The 20,873-nt window shown below is 42.1% G+C and overlaps 1 protein-coding gene across 1 annotated transcript in view; it reads right to left on the bottom strand.

The window, feature by feature from the left end:
- The window catches only part of TRPM6 (transient receptor potential cation channel subfamily M member 6), a 169,266-nt gene that overhangs the window by 59,805 nt on the left and 88,588 nt on the right, over positions 1–20,873 (bottom strand). The window contains exons 11-20 of the mRNA XM_084628138.1: positions 17,274–17,346; positions 17,057–17,157; positions 13,907–14,041; positions 11,479–11,532; positions 9,524–9,664; positions 8,077–8,214; positions 6,442–6,722; positions 5,002–5,230; positions 4,681–4,836; positions 922–1,062 (exon numbers count right to left, since the gene is read on the bottom strand). Of these exons, the coding sequence (XP_084484264.1) occupies positions 922–1,062; positions 4,681–4,836; positions 5,002–5,230; positions 6,442–6,722; positions 8,077–8,214; positions 9,524–9,664; positions 11,479–11,532; positions 13,907–14,041; positions 17,057–17,157; positions 17,274–17,346 (1,449 nt within the window). The remainder of the gene's footprint in view (positions 1–921; positions 1,063–4,680; positions 4,837–5,001; positions 5,231–6,441; positions 6,723–8,076; positions 8,215–9,523; positions 9,665–11,478; positions 11,533–13,906; positions 14,042–17,056; positions 17,158–17,273; positions 17,347–20,873) is intronic.

Below are 20,873 nucleotides of genomic sequence, written 5' to 3'. Positions count from 1 at the left end.
TATTGGTATAATATTACAGCTAATCATAGGGTGACCAGAACTGTGAAAAAACAGGACAGGGAGTGGGGGGTAATAGGTGCCTATATAAGAAAAAGTCCCCAAAAACAGGACTGTCCCTTTAAAAATGGGACATCTGGTCACCCTAGCTAATCGGCACAGAGCAAAGAAAGTCAGGAAACATGCTACAGTTTTTACTGGAATGTCCAGAGGTTTTGGCTTTGGCTGCTTCTGTTCCTACAGGCTGGTATTTCTGGATGGCTGCTCTCTGCAGTTGTCCCCCAAGGCCACATGGTCAGGGGAAGGGTCCCCCAAGGTGTGTGGGTGGTTTGTCTCCCCTGCACAGATCTATGTCCAGGAGGGAGTTGGGGAGGGGTGGCTCCCCACTGGGCTTCATTTTACTCTTTCCCCTCCCTTAGTGCAAGAGTCCCGGCTTTGGCTGCAGCTTTTTAAAAATAAAAAAAAATGTCTCTCTGCTTTATTGCCAAAATATTCAAGAGAAGACAGGGTAAAAACTATTTTTCCATGTTATATGCAGCACACATTCAAAACCCACAAAGGCTCCAATCCTGAAATTTACAATGTGCAGGCAAAATGCTGCAGCTGCACAGAACCCCACTAAAGTCAAACGAATGTTATGAGCTCATCCTGCTGGTTCTCCCAACCCAGAGCTAAGATTTGCACATACAATTAACTGTGAGGATGAAAAATACAGGCAGGAGCCACCTTCCACCCAAAGAGCGGCTGCATTTCAGTGGTAGGTGAAGTGATTCTTTTATTTTTTTATATATATATATATATATAAAAAAATAAAAGAATCACTTCACCTACCACTGAAATATATATATATATATATTCCGTTAAAGGTTTAACAGATGCTTTAGGCAATATTAATATCTAGTTATGCTTATTGCAATGACCAACCGTATGAAACCAGAACTTGACAATTGGGGCACTGTAGAATTCATAGACTTTTCTAGTCCTCGGAAGGCTTCCGTGAGCACTGTCAGTGGAAAAGGTTTGGCTTTTGTCTGGCTTCTCAGGTCCCTTTTCTGCATCATAATCCTTTTTCAAAAGGAAACAGAGTTTTAAAATCAGACAGCATGCTGTATGAGTACAAGAGATTCAGCCACATTAACAGAAACACAGGGAAACTTGGAAAGGCAACTCTACAGTAAATGCTGTGTGGTATATGCAGAAACAATTAGCATATCTCAGTCACATGCAGTTGCAACTGTCTTTTGCAAGAAGCAATACCAGATAATATTCTTAGCATTACACTTAACTGTAAATACACAAGGTTCTTTTGAGTTTCAAAAAGGTGGTCTTATGGTTATGGCACTGGACTGGGAAGCAGGAGATCTGGATCTATTCCCAGCTTTGACACAGACTTCGTGTGTGACCTTGGGCAAGTCCCTAAATCGCTTTGTACCTCACTTACCCAATGTGTTGGGATAGTAATAACTCCCAACTTGATAAAGATGTGGTGTACTCCTTTTCTTTTTGCGAATACAGACTAACACGGCTGTTACTCTGAAACCTATAAACCCATTGATGTTCACAAGGCATTCAGATATTACAGTGATGAGCACCACAGAACAGTTCTAAGAAAATTTGGAATATATACATAGAGAGAGAAGAACTAAAGGATTGCAAAATTATTAACCTGGGGAATTTGTTGTGATTTGGACAATGTGCCTGATTCAGGGAGCGTGAGTGAGTCAGCACCATTCTTACACAGGTCTGGGCACATAGTCATGTTGGTGTCCACTTTATTACCTCCAAGGAACAGATGTGCAGAGCCCTCCACCCACTGACCAGTGCAGATGAGCTGGCACAGGAGGGAAGTCATAATTTGCTCTTGGTATTGGCCCTCGATATATTACTACCCACCACCAGCCCACACAATTTTCTTTTAAGTCTTAATAATGGCTTCTGCCAACTGAAGAATAGAAAATTGTCCCATGAGCTAATACAACTTCTAGTTTCAGCAGATTAAAGTATAATTTACAACCACGTGTGAAAAATGCACTTGTACTGAATCTGTATATCCTGGAACTCTCCTGTGGTTTTTTTAAATTTGTTCATATCAACTCACTGCCAGAAAATTCACAGCTAATCTTTACAGTTTATGGAAAAAGAATGAACACTCAACACTTGATAAATTATGAAGCTAACAACAGTGCTTCTCTAGAAAGGAAACCTTCCTGTCTCATTCAAGTCAGATAACATTCATTCTACTTTGTTCCCTTTACATACCTGCAAGGGGTCCCAGCTGCCCATAATTATAATTGGCCTTACCACTGAATCGTAGCTGTTATCTAACCAGTAAAAGACCTTTTTGAATTGCCTTTATTAGTCAGACGCTGCAGGGCACAAGTGCATCCACATTCTTCTGCCTCGTAGAGAGAAACACTTCAGAATTGGCATTGCCAACTTCTGAGGAAGTTCTGGAAAAAATTCTTTTATTTTAGGCAAATTGAAAGTTAATTGTGAAAGAAATGTCCCAAACATTTGTCTAATTTTATTTATCATCGGTGAGGCTGGTAGCATGGTTGCCTTAATAATTTCCTATTATAAAATCCTCTTTTCATATGCTTTTAACTTTGCCTAACTTAATCAGTTTGGGCTGAAATTTTCCATGTGAGGTATCTGCTTCAGGTTGGAATATGTGGAAAATTTCAGCCAAAATGGTTCAGCCATTTCCAAAAATGAGGCTATGGGAAAAAATTGCCAATGATAAAAAATTCTGGTAATCTTTTCTTTCAAGAGCTCTAGTACTCCCTTGCATTGGAGTAGGAATTTGAGATTTGACTGGGGGTAGTCTTTGTGTCAGGGATGTGCCTTTTACTATCCCTGTGAAAAGCTGCCTAAATTTGGCCAAATTATAAGCACATGCTCAGGAGAAACTTCCTAGATTTCAGCAGCAAAACTCCCAGAAGATTCTGTTCACACTAGGCATGCAACAGCGAGGGGATTTCCTTGCAATTGCAGCTTTGGGCTGCTGTGAAATGTGCTGGGTCAGGGCACCTAAACTGACAACAAAGAAATTGTCTCTGCTGTGCTGTCAGTCATTCAGGCTGAGGCAGTGTGGAGATAGATGTTCCCTGATTCAACCAGGCCTGTGGACAGAGACATGGGGAGTAGATTGGTACACGGTGGTTGGGACTGACTGGGCAAAGATATTTGGACTGTGAGTCAGAGAAGGAAATGGGGGACTGGGAGCCAGTAGGTAGGTGGGAGGAGACTGATCATGTAATTACTGCCTGTATCATAATGCATAGGCACAAGAGGACCAAATGAAGGTTGCACAGGCAACCTTAACACTGGCATTTCCTAACTTTTGAGCACTTGACTTTAATAATGTTCTTCTAACATTTTTGGCTGTGTGAAATATATATAGATATATATATATATACACACACACATACATACACACACACTATATATATAAACATACATACATACATGTATTTATCAAAATCTTATATGGCTACCATCACCATGTAAACACCATAACCATGCACCTCATAATCATTAAAGGATTTTATCCTCACAATACCGCTGTGAGGTAGGGTGGTATTACCTCAGTATTACAGATGAGGAAGTGATACACAAGATAAATTGAGCGATTTATCCAAGGCCACACAAGAAGTGTGTGCCTAAGCTGAGAACAGAACCCATGTCTCCGGAGTTTCAGTACAGTGCCCTATCCACTAGTTAGATAAACCTTCCTAACTTTTCAGGACTATATATTGTTTATAAAGTGATAGAACAGATCTTGCCAGACTTGCCAACAGCTGAGCCCTGTCCTGATGTGGGGAGAGGTAATCTGGATGGGGGGAAATGTGTACCACATTGATTGTTTTTGTGGACAGATCTGTGGCCAGCTGCCAGGTAGACTGATTTAAAATTGCCACCTTTTTTACTAGCTGGAGTATCCCATCCACTCTTGCACCAGCTACCCAGGTAGCACCTTTCATTTATTGTCCCCTTTCCAATGTGTTGAACCACCAATTCTCTGCTAGCATCCTCCCACCACAGGCCCAAGCTTGTTGTACAATGCAGGTAAAGTCTGAAAATGTCCAAGCTCAACTCAAGACTGGGAAGAGCCTTTGGAAAAGAAATTCCAAACTGAAACCACCTGAACATACGTCCCCCCAAAACTCACATCCATTCCTTATGTCCTCTACCCCACAGTCTGAAAGCTTTGTAACTCTAAAATCTGGACTAGGCTTCCAATGGAGGTTGTGGAATCCCTGTCACTGGAGGTTTTTAAGAACAGGTTGGACATACACCTATCTAGGTTTATTTGTTCCCGCCTCAGCTGGACTAGATGGGCTCTCGAGGTCCCTTCCAGCCCTGTATTTCCATGATTTCACTGTGACATTTGGCACTGATGTGCACAAGTTATGGCGATTATAAAAAATCAGACTGTGCCAAACTTACTTACAATGAGTAGTAGCTTAACTACAACTAATTCCACTGATTTTAATCAATGGGACTAGTTGAAGAGTGAAATCTTACTCACATTAAGTAAGGGAGATGGTAATAAGCTTTCTAATCTAAGTCTTCTAAGCATTGTAACATTTTAAGACAAAAGGCTTTCAATGGAATAGTACCAACCCAGATGTTATCCCTGTTTTGTGAAAATATAAATGCTAAAGATGATGCCAAACTAACCAGAGACAACTCATCTTTAGTGGTGGACGGGCTCTGATCACTGTGATGCCATGTGAACTGATGAAAGTCCTGGAGCTGCGGCACATGAGACATTTCTGCCTTGCTTTTAAACTCCAGCATCAAGATGGTGGGAGGCAGAAGAATACTTAGAATGACCTAAAAGAGAAACACAAGTCTGAGGAGGTGCATTCAGCGTGCATGCTGTCTTTAATGTGTGTCTGCATTAGATCAGGACAAAACCTAGCTACATGTAAGGAGAATGCGTGCTTCAGCATAAGCTTCCTCTGCAGGTTTAGATGCAGCACAAGTCAGTGAGTTTACCTTAAACCAGGAGTTCTTCCGCATCTTCAGGCGTCCCATCCACATATCAGTTAGTAACATCTGTGTGCAAGTGTGAGACACAAAGGGCCGCAGCCCCACTGACACAGCCAGTTTCAGGCAAGTTGAGTTGCTCCAATTTTTCAGCTCGGAGGTCAGTAGCTTCATGGCCATTTGCTCGTTCTGTTTGAATGCATTATCCAGTACATCTAAAGCAAGCTGCCCAAATTCACTAGGACAGACAGAGCAGCACAGAGAAAAAAAAAATCACCATTTTACAATATGGAGGAACAACCACAACTGAAAATGATCATGAGATCACATCTCTAGTTCAAAAGCTTCTTTCACATGTGGTAAGATATGAAATTGTATTAACTACAACTTCCCCACCTCTTCACACAGTCTCAGCACTGCACCCAGAGGAAAAATAATTCAGGCAGTAAATCTAAGTCTCTTCTCCTAACCACAGGAATTACTCTACATTCCTGGACCCTGATCTTTAATTAGCCTCATTGTGTGGTTTCACACACATGCCATATAGTTCAGCCTATTATTTCATTCAGTAATGCACTTGCCAACATGGTAAACAGGTGCTGTGCTCAACTGCATCAGCAGCCTCAGACTGAGTCAGACCCTAAGCACCTCTCAATGGGAGCTGAAGATGCTCAGCACCTCAGTGAATAAACTTTGCTTTGAACAGAGCCCTATAATTACATGTAAACAGAGATAATCATTCGTCCTTGAGCTCTGAATCTGCTCCATTATGGCTATGAAAGTACAGTACATTACATCAATAAATTTCAAGGTGCACTATCAGATTAGGGAGCCGTTGTACATTTCCTGATTTCATGATACAAAACCCTAAATCCTGAATGTTTCACAGATATTCAAAGAATGAAACTAAAATTTAAAAATGGGAGGAAAACTGATTGGGCTGTTCAGCAAAGTAACCTCTTTGAGGTGCTGGGCTACGGTATCAGCACATTTCTCCTTTAGGCCTTAAATAGACTAGGATTTAAGGTGGGATATTAGTACATGTTAAGTAACACATATGTACTAATACATTTGAAAAGCCTTAAGTAAACAAGGCACGTGGCCTTAACTCATGCTAAACTATTCGAGTTAAAGCCTAAAGGGAAGTGTAGGCTTTAACTTCACCAGTTTAGCTCGGTGTTAAAGGCAACTGTCCTTGTCTACTTTAGACTTTTCAAAGGTGTTAGTTAGCTAATACATGCCAACATCACTCCTTTAAATCCTCATGTGGGCAAGGCCTTAGTGTGTCTCCTTTGTACATTAAACTGAGCAGATAGCAAAAAGTGCTTCTTGTACATTTCACAGCATATGCAGCCACTGATCTTACAGGTTAGCTGATGGAAAGAACAATGTCTAACTATTCTAAACACTGTAGACTTTTATTAACTGTAGTGAAGGGAGAACTCCTACTCTGAGTACTTCTTCAGTTCTTCTGAGGTGTCATCCACCATATTGCTCTGTTTGGCTTCACGTGCCATTGCTCTGTAGAGTTTGCAAGCCATGACTGCCTTGACCATAGCTTCTTCTCCATGCTGCCAGAAGAACATTGCCATCTTCTGTCTTTTCATTAACACTGCCCAAACCAAGAGGTCATTATACGGGTAAATAAAGCCAGCTGACTCATCGTCCTCTAAGAAGCTGAGTTCATCTTTTGACTTCTTCCTAGACTTATGAAAAGCAGATGACTTTTCCTGTAAAATAGCAGACAAAATCTGAGCAAGTTGCTGCATCCTGAATTCATGTAATGCATTAGCAATTTGGTTGTTCCTCGGTCATTATATAGATGGATATTCGAAGAATGGCTAAGATAACATTCAGACTATGAATGTAAGCAGTTGCTTGGATCAACAAAAGCAAAAATGCACTGAGGAAATTAAATGTGATTTCAACATTCTGAACCTGTGCCTCAGCTTTTAGATCCTGATCCAGCAAAACGGGGAGTGCCCTCCACTCCCATTGATTTTATTGAACTAATTTTACTAGTGCGCCAGTCTACTTATGTCACACTGATGGAAGAAAATGGACTAGTAAAATCAAATATAAGTGAGAGAGCTGTGATAGCTCTCTTGATTTTTAATATATGTGTCACATTTACAGTAAGTTGGGTATTTATGGTATGCTGTGTTTCGGCCTGAACTGTCTTACATTAAAATCAGGGGGGAAATTCCTGTTGGCTTCAATGAGACTGCTCTGATGACTAGCTGTTCACAAACTGGCCTTCAGTAATGTTAATGAAGTCCCACGGACTCAAAGATTTTAAGGGCAGAAGAGACCATCAGGATCATCTAGTCTGACCTCCTGCACTTTGCAGGCCACAGAACCTCACCCACCCCTGTAATAGACCCATAATCTCTGGCTGAGTTACTGAAATCCTCAAATCATGATTTAAAGACTTCCAGTTACAGAGACTCCACCATCCACTCTAGTTCATACCAGCAAGTGACCCATGCCCCATGCTGCAGAGGAAGGTGAAAAACCTCCCAGAGACTCCACCAATCTGACCTGGGGGAAAATTCTAGTTTTATGCTGAGTTATCTGAGAGAAGAATGGGATTCTTTTTGTTATCCGTACCTGACACAGTTTCAAGAGAAAATATTTTGCCATCTGCTTGCAATTTACATCATCAACTCTTTTCTCAAGGGGATTATTATTGCCACTTACATGAAAGTTTCTGAGAGGTTTGGGGCAATGAATTCCTATGCCTGCATCCAAATAAGAGGGTTTATCATCTGTGCCTTATATTAGGAGATTTTGGCAATGTTACATTTCAAGGGATGAAAGCCCCTATCAACCAGGGGGTGGAGATTAATGAGTTTCATTGAAACAACTGGAGCTTTACCTCAATGTTGTAAAATAGCAGTAATTGTACTTCTTGAGCTGTGTATGATACAACCTTGATGTCTTTGGTGTTTACGGAGAGTTAAGCATGATAAGCATCCAGCCTGCATCCCGCATGTCTGAAATAACTCTCTTGACAAACTGATCTGATTTTTCAGTCTATTATACCCCTAACATATTCCCACCATAAGCAAGCAATGACAGTACCTTGTATTTGTAAGACTGTTCTGTTCTGATGAACTGAGAATGCAAGGTGTTTTCAGCAGATTCAACTCTGCTACCCATCTGATTATTATGACAAAGGGAATGATGAGAAAGGCTCTGAGCAAAGCTGGAGACCACACTCTAGTTCCAAAGATATCCCACAAAACACAAAGAGAAAAATATAAATTAGGGATGAAATTTGCCCTCATTTATCTTGGTGATCTACCTGCCAGCCTAATAATTACTGTGCAATTTCTGGAACTTATAACATCAAAAAAATGCCCTATTTTGAATTTGGTCATAACTCTTGTTGAAAATAACCCTACTCTTGTAAAAAACTGCCATATGATATGTAAGAACCTCAAGTCGTCAGGACCTCCTATTTACGTTCCTTCTACCAGAAAGCGTCTCTATTATCTCTGGGGACTTTATTCAATATTAACTCCAAGGGAAGATGACTCCCTACTGAATTGTTAATACCACTTCCTGCAGCTCCTAGTTTTTGAAGAACTGATCCCACTCAACCATGTTAAACTTGTGAAATTTGATGAGTGCTCTGGCTGCAGAAAATTGATGTTTTGAATTCAGAAAGTCAACTAGCACTTCCAATATTTTTGATTAAGTATAGTATATCCCATTTCAGAAAATTAATTGGGTTGCTATCTCTTCATTTTTTCCCTTAATTCTATAATTGTGTTGTATAATTTTCCTCTGATTTCCTCATCCCAGTTTGAGCTTTTCCATTAATTCTGACAGCAATACATTGTGAGTTTGGCTTATGGAATTACTGTACTTAAAGTTCTACTCTGAAAACTCAGTATGGAAAAAAGACACCTTCTTACTCAACAGATCACTTTTTGTGTGTGTCAGTTATACCTGATTAATTTACTGAAAAGTTTGGACCACTTTTCAAATGTTAGTCTTGAAGCGCCAACACAGGAAAATGAGAATGAAATGGATTCTTTATTTTTCTTGTGCATCATCCATGAAAGTTATTGGTCTGTATAGGCAACACCAATGACCTATCCAAAACCCACTGAAATCAATGGAAAGAATCCCAGTAACGTAATTATGCTTTGGATCAGCTCCCTAATAACATACTGGGAAGATAATGTTGTCTCATAGGTGTACATGAGGGTCCACCATGGCCTGCAAATCCTTTCTTACAGGTGATGATGAATGAGAATAAAAAACCCCCAACTTGGCTTTCAGAGGCCAGGATCAGTTTGCTGAACAAGCAGTTAACTTAAAGAAACACCTTTTTACTTGTAACCTTATCAAGACTGACATGGAAATTATTGAAAGACATTAAATGCCATTTTACCATTAGTGTCATTTTAATGGTTACTTTTCAGAGCAAAACCACACGAAGTGAAAAGCATTATAATTATTGTTACCTAGACATTTCAGCTGTTCCCAATGACACAAATAGCCATTTCATTGATGTTACCTTGCGTTTTCTGTAAAGGCCGTTGTACAGAACTCTGAAATGTTTCCTTGTGTAGTTGCTCCGATAAGCTCCACCAATCAGATACTCTATCACCAGCCCAATATCAATCAATGATATCTTATAGTCCAAAGGAAGGGCACTCTGTAAGACAAATATTTACAACATTTTATAATGTCATTTTCTACAGCAACCCACGCACACAGTGTGAGGTCCATGGATCCTGAACCCAGCTTCCAGGTTGCTGCTGCATTCACAGCACCACCTGAAGGCTCTACTTCTGACTGAAGAATCAGGACCCCTACGGCTTACTTTCAACTAAAGATACCACCCATAGTGAGCTGATTGGAGGAGCTCCATAGTCCCTGATTGGGCCAAGTATACTATTTAATCCAGAAAGAGACATAGCAAGTTGTTTGTGTACAAGGTGAATTCTGGCTTGTAGTTGCTACAAAGCCTGCCATCTGCTACCTGACTCCTGGCCTTGTCCTAGTTCCTGACTTCAACCATGCCCTGTTCTCAGCTCCTGTCCTCAGCCTCATTCCAGTCCCTGAATCCTATTGCTCTGGTTTCTGACTGCCCCAGTTCCAACCCTAGACTATGGATCTTTGGCTTCCAACTCAGTGCTGGCCCTTGGCTTCAACTCCTGTCTGACCCCAGCCCCAACTTTCAGTTCTGACACCTGGAAGCTGACTCCAGACCTGTCCAATTGGCCTCTACTTCCTGAACAATGTGGTGACCTCCAGGCTAGACTGCCCAAGTCTTGGTCACTGGTACCAATCTTCTACAGACCCTGACACCTGGCTAGCATGAACTGAGTTGTGAAATCCTGTAGCATAAAACTCCTAAATCTGACAGAGAGCGCATAGATTCTTCAGGCATATGAAGCTGCTATAGAAGTAAGACAATTAAATACCTGTCAACATGTTATGCGCCAAAATTGGTAAAACAATGTCTACCATCCATTGCACTCTAAAGTTTATAAGAATGTCTATTACAATAACAGCATTTTGTAACATAGTTCAAACATAGGCAAGACCAAACTGCATTGTAACAATCAGGAGAGGAACATGTTAAAACATAATCCCCAACACAGTCAAATAGATAGGCCCTCAGATAAGTAGGACCCAGAAGTAAAAATAGATTTGAAGTGAGCCACTCACTGGACCAATCAAAATTAAATGCATAAGAGAGGTCATCTTTGAGATCTGATCTACACTTAAAATTTGATTAGCCTAAGGTCTAAGTTGAGCACCATATTTAAAATAATCTAATCCCCAGTGTAGATGTGGGTAGGTCAACAGAAGAATTCATTTTATCCTATGATGTATATACTTGGCAGACATGGTGAAATTAATCCAGTCTTAGATCTGGCCATCTCTTGCACTTGACATCAGATGCAAAAAGAACAGCCTCAATGCTTCCTATATTAGCAATGTCACAAGATACAAGAGATAAAAGTTTGAAACAGACTATAAATTACTAATTCCTCTCCAAGCAGTAATTATTCACTGCCAACTTCTGTTCTCCTAGAGTGTACAGAAAGAGTGTTGCACCTGTCAGAATATTTTGCTGTCATTGTTAAGCAAGGCAATTCTTTTGACTGAAAAAAAAAAATGGTTAAAATGATGAACTGTGGCAGGGTTACTGTAATGGTTCCCCAAATCCTTGATTTATTTAATAATGGTACTTTTGTAATGTAAGATAAAGGGAGTTTGATAAAGGGAGTTTGTGAGTGTAAGTCAATACATTAAGGTACAGAACCCTGGAGAGCATTCCATAGCTTTGGGGAATAAATGGGCTAGAGACAATTCATTCAGTAGATATAAAAATAGACATGAAACCGTCATTTCTAATTCTAAACTTTCTACAATACTATCTGATAGCAAATTAGTGTCACTAGATCCTGGTATATTAAGTTACATTCTTATATTCCCAGACTTTCAGATTTAGATTACCTGTTTTACATCTCGAACAAGATGATGCAAAAGTAGATTTGTTGGTCCTTGTTTCTGTAATGTTAATCAAAAGAAAAAGAAATTAAACAAATGTGCATGTTTATGCATTAATTTCAAAATCTGTGCAAGAAAAATGTTGAGATCTCCACAGGATAATCAGTAGTTATTCAAGCTTCCTGCAGTTCTACAAATGGCCTTCAATGCAAATCTGCAACCAGCATACTATTATCACAGTCCTGGGCCTCTCCTAAGAAGAGACTAATTGTCTCCTTTGCTAAACTGTATGACAATTTTGAATGTGCGTAACGTACACCAGCCCAGGTTAAAATCTAAATTCATTTCTCATGAAATTCAGCTTAAAACAAGCTGTCCAGAAATGAAAGGCTGGTACATAGAACCAATTATCCCCTGCCTCAAAATCTTATCATCATAATTACAGCTGATCAAAATGTTGCATTTAAAACTTTCTGAGGAACAATGGCCTTTCTTCAACAATGAAAAATGTAATTTGTTCTCAATTTCTTGATTTTTTTTGTTAATATTTTTACATTCAATTTTTTTCCATTCAGATTTTATTGGTGGGGGATCTTTCTCCCCTATTCCTTTTTTTCTATGGAAAAATTGGAACAAATAATTTTTTTCAGACATGTTCACCATTTTGGATCAGCTCAAGCAACAGTACTTTTGTAACATTGAAAATGTGCTGTATTTTGGTTTTCTTTGTTAAATGTGTTGGATACCTTTTATTCACACATGAATGAAAACAAGTTACAATAGATTTTAGCATGCAGACACAGTGTGGAAAGGGCTTTGGAGTACCCATCACTTCCCATTCCTGAGTAGAACCTTTAAACATTCTGTCTCTCTTTTTGCCCTGAACAGAGGATACAGACTTTACAGGCATAGAGCTGCATCAACCCATAGAGAACTGAAGCAGGAGCAGGGTCCTCAAAGCAATGTTCTCACTCAAGACATGCATTGTGTGGCTGGAGGTTTTTCACTTCCCCTCTTTCATTCCCATGAGTCCAAGATGGAGAAATGGGCTTTGCCCTCAGGCAGAGAGTGGAGTTTGGTCACTGCAAAAAGGGCTTTGAAATTACTCTTCAAGGGTAATGCTTATCTTAGGGGACATCTAAAGATCAATCCGTTGGGCTATATTGTAATTCACTTACTCATCTTAAGTAGTACCTTACTCTAAGAGTACTCTCATTGATTTCAATGGGAGTACTCCAGGAGTAACATACTATTCAGTGTAAATAAGGAGGTCACAATATGGCCCATAGATTGCAATATAATTCAGTAAAACCCACAGCTTCCCAGATTTGTGACCAATTTTATTAGTGTTGACAGGAGAAGTATAACAGGCTGCCCTGCTGAAACTAGTGCAGTAAATGAACATTTTCAAAATAGAAAACTGAGGGCTATATTTTTAGGATTTCAAATACAAATGAAAATTTATTTCAAGTGGGCCAGCTTCTTGCCAGAGCCATCCATTTGGTAGTTGCAAAAAAAACTCCCTATTGTAGTTGCAAAAAATAGTCTTGGCCTAGAAAGCACTACATTAGATGTTATTAATTAGGTGAGACACTACTTTAAACATTTTTATTGGCCTCCTATTGCAAGATGACAGTGCTGCAGGAGAGGAGACATGCATCAGTGATATATACATTCTTGCACTTTCTGTAGCCACTTGCACCTTACAGTCTGATTTGGCAGCTTTATATACCCACTTTGCCTGGATGTAACTGGCTATGCAAAGTGCAGGGCAGCAGAGAGCCAGGTCCTATGAGCTAAATTTTCAAGAAGGTTGTGCTTCCGAATTCAGTATCTGGCTATGTCTACGCTGGCAATTGAATGACAAAACTTTTGTCTTTCAGAGGTGTTAACCCCACAAACACACACACACACACACACACACACGACAAAAGCTTTGCCTCAACAAGCGCCAATGTGAACAGCACTTTGTCAGCAGGAGCGCTCTCCTGCCGACAACGCAAACGTCACTTGTTCAGGGCGGAAGTTTCTTGTCAGCAGGAGAGCTGACAAACAGTGGCTACGCTGCATGACTTTTCGCAGCACAGGTGTAGTGACACAGCCATGTCACTAAAAGCTGTGTAGTATAGACATAGCCTCAATTAATAAAAACAGCCACTTCTTTTGAACAGCTCAGGAACCGTGAGCCTGTTTGGTTGTCCTTGTTCAGACATTTACACCAGCGCAACGAGGGTATAGAACACTATGCTCCACAGATTGCAATATAAATGGTAGCATTTACATCCACTTTACACTGGTGTGACTACATAAGCTACAAATCAACAGGGAATCAGGCCTTCCAATTCTGCCATTTTTGTCTAGTCTATCTGTCTATCCATCCAATACTTAGCTATCTAGCCTGAAGCTACTTTGCAATGGGGTTTCAGGTACTCACTGTATTGTAGAGTTCTTCCAGTCGGGATATAGTAAGGAAACGGTGCAGATTCACTCCATGCTCTATTAATAACTTTACAAAGTCCACCCGGTCCATCACTAAAGCATCCAGCATTGCCTGTTCCAGGGAGCCAACCTTCAAAGGGTGAGGGAGAAGGGGAGGAAAAAAAGAAAATGGGAAAAAAAATCATTCTGGATTAAATAAAACAAACCCCAAACAAGAGTTAAGGATCTATTTATCTTCATGCTTTGTCCCTGTATTTCATGTGTACTGTAGAAAATAAAAATTTGTTAGAAAATGCACCTATGTAAAAATCCAGTGGGGAAAATTATTCTGCACAAACCAAACCTTAACAAAGACTTCTTCAAATTTGCCTTTACAACCATTGCACTGGACAGTGCATCTCCTATTGGCCTTGTTTTTAAATAATTTCAGCTTCAGAATTTAATCTGTCATAATGAAAAGACTTTCTGATTTGCCACATAACAAAAAACAGAGGAACTATATGAGACCAAGGTATTTAAAGAAAGGCTATATTAAAAAAGAGAAAGAATATATAAGATAAACTTTCTGAAAATTATATTTGAAGGTGGTAAAAAAAAAACCTGTGTAACACAGAACAGTATCTACATTAAAATGGAGGACTCAATTCCAAAAGTGCTCCAAGCATAGGAGCACTTTTATTTATCTCAACAGAATTTCCATATGCACAGCAGCTAAGGAATTGGGCCTATGGAAGGCTTTGATTTCAAAAATATCTACTTTGCTTCTACAAAATATGCCTGCGTGCATACATCCATACAAATAGGCAACTATGTGTGCAAAATGCATGTTTTGGTGTGCAAACTGGGAAATAGCCAATACCGATTGTGCACACACAAATACTTCTTCCAATGTGCAGGTTTATATTTTGTGGATGTAATATCCTGTAATATTAACAGATGTGTAGTATGCATTAAAAAACATTGTCACATTATGGCTGTGCAAAGTTTGCGTAATGTTATTAAATTACTTTGGTTTCAGAAATATTTCACAGTCTGTTGTACAATCTATTTGATGCTGAGCTGACATTTATGCAGAAATGTAGTTACAGCTGATTATAATCATTACCTATTGAACTTTTAGGAAAATGTTTTTAAAAGCGAATCCATGCATAAGTGTGCACTTTCACTTGTACATACAAATACTATGAAAGTTTACACAAATCACTTGGAAATTGCTGTCTACATACCTGGCAATTTGAATATGTAGTAGTCAGGATAACTGCACAAAAATGTAGACCCTCCCAGCTGTGTATTAACTTTGGGCCCCACTAATTAAAAATGTGGCTTTTAAAGGTCACCAGCACAGGATATTTTTAAAAATGGGCTTGTGCCTGTTTTTTGCTTCTTTATGGTGTATAATGAAAACATTGCTGTTCTTGAAGGTTTTTTTTCTGCTTGTTTTTTAACTTTGAAATATCAGGGATGTAGACCAGGCCCAGGAAGGTCATATGTTATACTAGAAAATTAATTACTGAAAAGTCCATACACCTTGTACAGAGTAGTTAAGATGACTTACCCCCCAGTATAGACAGCACTATGTCAACAGAAGAATTCTTCCATTGACCTAGTTACTCCCCCTCAGGGAGGAAGGTTGCCTATGCTGATGGGAGAATGCAACAGCAATGCAGCTATGCCACTGTAGTATTTCAAGTGCAGACAAGCACTCTGTTTTTTACTGGAGAACAAGTGAGGGTATTAAGAGTTATTTATTGTGAACTCTTAAGGCTTTAACTGAAGGGGTGCAGATATTCAATATTTAACAAAGATTTCCTTCATTCAAAATGTTAATTAATGACTGTACTTAAATAGGTATGAACAACAACAAACAAAAGCCAAAAAGTTTCCACAATCTCAATTTAAAAATCCCTTCCTCTCTTACCAGCCCAGTTTTCACTTTTTTTCTTCTTCTTCCTAATTTACACTTGTTCACCAATCATTCACACGCTGGCTCTCGCTCGGCCCAAAGGACTATATAAATATGTTCCAAAGTAGAACAGCTTCAACAGGAGAGACTGAGAGACAGACCTACCCCAGAATATCCTATAACCCAGTAATTAGGGCACTCTCCTAAGAGGTGGATGACCCATATTCAAATCCCTTCTCCCTATCTGTCAGGGGGAGGGAGAGGGAGAGGAACTGAACTAGGCTCTCCCACATCCTGGAGGAATGCTATAACCACTGAAGGTATAAGGGAGGCAGCACCATCATCTACTTCATCAGCAGTGCTTCTTTCAAAAAATGGCTTAAGCACCTGACTCCAGGAGAGGACTCCCAACTGCGGAGTCCAAACAGAGACAGGGCACCTAAGTCCAAGAGAGAGGTGGGGTTTAGGACACACCCATATAATTGGCATCTCCTATTGGTTAGTTTAGGCAGGGAGCCACCTATCATTCTAACTTTTGTGGATCCCATTCTTAGGCACCTATCTGTCCCCATTCATTGTATAAGGAGCTTGGGGGCCTAATTCAGGCTTTATGGATTGCAGCGATTTTCCAGACAACTAAAAGTTAGGAATTGCAATGCTGAATGTTGCAATACTGAATGCCTAAGTCCCTTTCTGAATCTATGCCTAGCACTTCATATGTTCAAAGCATAGCTCTCATTGACTTCAACTGCAGTTCTAAGTGCTCAGCACTTCTGCAAAGCAGACTCCAAGGTCTCTAGTCAGGGACCCAGAAAATGAGGAACACACAATAGTCTGGGAGCATAATGTAGTGAAATCTTATTCCATGGACAAATTAGTGATAGAAGGGTAAGAGACATGTCACTTGATACGTAAAAATCTACAGAATCATAATGTTAATGGTGTCACCCTCTGCAGCATGGCAAGTGGGGCTCGTGCCTCCTTACCCCAGCTTCAAGTCCTCCAACAGAAGTTAGGAACAAAACTTAGTTTGAGCATTCTATGTTGAATGCCCCCTAGGAAAACTTTGCATTTCCAAATACTAACTATGCTTACACCACCAGACAGGTATGTGAACTCAAACTCCAAGTAACTCATCAGACAGAGACTGTCAGATGCAAAGCAAAGGTGAAAACACAAAGAGAATTAAAAAGCTTCTCTGTAAAAAACAAACACATGCTGGAAAATAAAATTGAAAAGTACCTTCCAGTCTTGTCCACAAACCAATATATGTTTCTTGGCAATGTCCAGTCTATTCCATGCCAAGGCCAAATTTAGCTGATCTGATGCAGACATATTTGTACCTAGAAAACAAGAAAAGGCTCCATTAACTTTCATACATTAGCTTCTTTTCCTTCCTTTCTTTGAAAGGGCATGTCAATGAATCTGTAGGTCATAGGAAATATTATTAGATAAGTACCTTTCAGGAGTGCTGTCAGGATTGCCAAATCAATGTCCTGCTGCTCCTCTGACTCTGCATCAAATATGGTTATCTGTCAGTGTTGCAAAAGGATGTTATTCGGGGGGAACGTGGACAAGCCCTTCCAGGGAAACACTGGGTGTTCGTTCTTGACCTAGTGTCCAGTGAAATAAGTTTCACAGCTCTCAGCAACATTAACAAAGCGATCTATACATGAATGTATCTCCTTGTGCACCGCAATGAAAATGTACCATTAGGGTATGTCTACATAGCAATTAAAAATCCACGGCTGGCCTGTGCCAGCTGACTCGGGCTCACAGGGCTGTTTATTTGTGGTATAGATGTTCAGGCTAGGGCAGAGGTGGGCAAACTACGCCCCGGGGGTCGCATCCAACCCTTCAGACATTTTAATCTGGCCCTTGAGCTCCAGCCGGGGAGCAGGATCCGGGGCTTGCCCTGCTCCACACATGCCGGGGTTCCACGTGGCTCCCGGAAGCAGTAGCATGTCCCCCCTCCAGCTCCTATGTATAGGGGCAGCTAGGAGGCTCCGCACACTGCCCCTGCAGCGCCCATTGGCCGTCAACCACGGTGGTGCTGCACAGCTAAGGCAGGCTAGTCCCTACCTGTCCTGGCACTGCACTGCGCCTTGGAAGCGGCCAGCAGGTCAAGCTCCTTGTCAGGGGGGCCAAGGGGCTCCATGCACTGCCCCCACCCAGAGCACTGGCTCCACACTCCCATTGGCTAGTTCCTTGCCAAACTAGTGTATGGAGGGGAGGTACCTGCGGATGAGAGCAGCCTGCAGAGCCTCCTGCTCCCACCCCCCACCTAGGCGCCAGACCTGCTAGCCACTTCCTGGGCACAGCACTGGAGTCAGGACAGGCAGGGAGCCTGTCTTAGCCTCGCTGTGCCACTGACCAGGAGCCACCCGAGGTAATCCCATGTTCCAACGCTGAGTCCCAACCCCTCATCCCCAGCCCCACCCCAGAGCCCGCACCTCAGCCTAGAGACCAGACCCCCTCCAGCATCCTCACCCCCTGTCCCAGCCCAGACCGCCCTCCCACACCCTGAACCCCTCATCCCCAACCCCATCCCAGAGCCCTCACCCCCTGATGCACCCCAATCCCCTGCCTCAACCCGCAGTCCCCCCCACCTGCACTCCAAATCCCTCTGCCCCACCCCCCAACCCGGAGCCCCCTCCTGCTCCCCAAACCCCTCATCCCCAGCTCCACCACAAAGCCCGCACCCCCTCCCACACCCCAACCCCCTGCCCCAGCCCAGTGAAAGTGAGTGAGGGTGGGAGAGAGCAAGCCAGCAAGGGAGGGAGAATGTAGTGAGCGGGGGCGGGGCCTCGGGGATGGGGTGAGGATGGGTGTTCGGTTTTGTGCAATTAGAAAGTTGGCAACCCTGGCTCGGGCTGGAGCTCGGACTTATATGACCCTACAAGGGGGGCGAGTCCCAGAGCTCAGGCTGCAGCCTGAGCCCTAACGTCTATTAAACAGCTCCCTAGCCCTAGTCCCACAAGCCTGAGTCAGCTGTCACGGGCCAGAGGCAGGTATCTAATTACAGTGTAGACATACACATAGACTCTTAATGCAAGGAAATCAACATGCAAATCATCATATTTCTAATCCTGCAACACTGAATCTCTCTTTTTGGCTGACCTTGAAGGTTGAGACATTAAGATTCATACAATGACACCCACATACTTACTTCTCACACAGTGGAAGATCTTGAAACCTTGTAATAGGATGGCCTGCCCCTTTAGGAGCCAAGAGTCCTTGGGGCTAGCCAGCCCTCTTCAATCAGCCCCTCTTGCCCCAGAGTCAGCTGCCTTCTAACATAAGGCGGCTGAACTAAATGGGGTCAAGTGACAGTCTGAAGCACGTGGGCCTCATAAAAGGGCTGAGAAAACTCAGTTTGGGAGAGGAACCACAGGGAATAAGTTGAGCTTATGTGGAAAGCCCTGAAGTAGGGTCTGGAAGGACTCCAGGGAAGCAGCCTGGGAGTCAGCACTTTCTCCCAGAGAAGAGACACTTAGGGTACATCTACATTGCAATTAAAAACCCACAGCTGGCCCATGCCAGCTGACTCGGGCTCACAGGGCTCAGGCTAAGGGGTTGTTTAATTGTGGTGTAGATGTTTGGGTTTGAGCTGAAGCCCAAGCTCTGGGACTTTCCCCCTCGCAGGGTCCCAGAGCTTGGGCTCTACCCAAAGTGTCTACACCAAAATTAAGCACCCCCAAGACCGAGTCAGCTGGCATGGGCCAGGCGTGGGTGTCTAACTGCAGTGTAGACATACCCTTAAAGGTAGCCCAGAAGCCTGGAGGGTGGGCTGAAGAGAAGCCCAAGCAGGGTAGAAGAACCTCTTGTTTGTTTGGACTTTTGTTACCCCATGTGGGAATTGAACTCTGAGAGTAATGCAGCAGGAGAGGTTAGCCATGTGAATCCCCAGAAGAGACAAAAATTTAAAAAAAAACCTGGTGAGGGCAAATTGAGACAGGGAGTGCCTGTGGCGCCATTCTCAGAATCACAGGTGCTATAGGGCAGTCATGGCCTATGACAACTTGACACCCCCTCCCATCATGACACCCCCTCCAATCAAGGAAGAATTATGGGGCAGAGAGATACAGACACCTTCTTTGGCTGGGGAACATCTACCTTGCCAAACTAGTGTATGGAGGGGTATGCTGAACTCCTTTTAGCAATAGGGAAAGGAGTGGAGGACATCCTCCACCTGCTGGTGACAAATCACAAGCAGACACAGACAATCCTCTTGCAGTTGTGGGAGGGCCAACAAAAGCAACAGTGGCTGGAAATACCCCAGCACCAGCCTGGGACAAATGCTCTGGTGTGCTTCAGGTGTGGAAAAGTGGAGCACAGGAAAGAGGGTGGTGATATGTTTTTCCTGTGGGGAGACCGAAGATATTAAAAAGCTCTGTCCCACTTAGTACTTGAACTGTGGAAAGAAGGATTGTACCAAGGGGACAATTAGGGGCCTAGGAATAGGGAGCAGGACTAAAAGCTGCAGAGGCTGAGCCTCAAGATCCAGTTAAGGCAGATAGAAGCAGAAAGGAATCGCTTGGAAAAGCAGCTGACCCAGGAGGGGCAGGCAAAGAGGAATCTGGAGAACCAAGTTTTTGCCCTTCAACAGCAGGTACAAGTTCTGGAGAAAAAGTGCAGGGCTGAGAACACAGAGAAACACTGTGATAATAATGGGGGCAACTACAGAGGCTGGAGAAGCAACAGACTCTGAAGTCATGGCAGTGCCTGATATGGCAGAGATAGTGGAGGAAGTTGGAAGTGGAAGAAGTTGCAGGAGATGCTCCTGAAAAGGGATCAATTAAAAAGAGACCTGGAAGAGAGACACTCTTCCTATGTTAGTGCTGTGGCACAAGCCATAAAGCAGGAGCTGATCTGGGAAGGAGAACCACTGTGTGGAATTGGCTGCCTTGGAGAAAGCCACACAGCAGGCTCTGAAAGAGAAAAAGGAGTTGGCTGAGGGGAAACAGTGCTTGGAATTACAAGTAATGATGCTGCAATGTGACATGGAAGATTTGGTCCCCAAATCTCCAACATGGAGAAAGTGTGCTGGGAAAAAGAC

Source organism: Lepidochelys olivacea (genome assembly GCF_965140295.1).
Source record: "Lepidochelys olivacea isolate rLepOli2 genome assembly, chromosome: 5".
Lineage (NCBI taxonomy): Eukaryota > Metazoa > Chordata > Testudines > Cheloniidae > Lepidochelys > Lepidochelys olivacea.
Note: the sequence above shows the minus strand (reverse complement) of the source record. Positions and strands in the feature narration are given on the sequence as shown.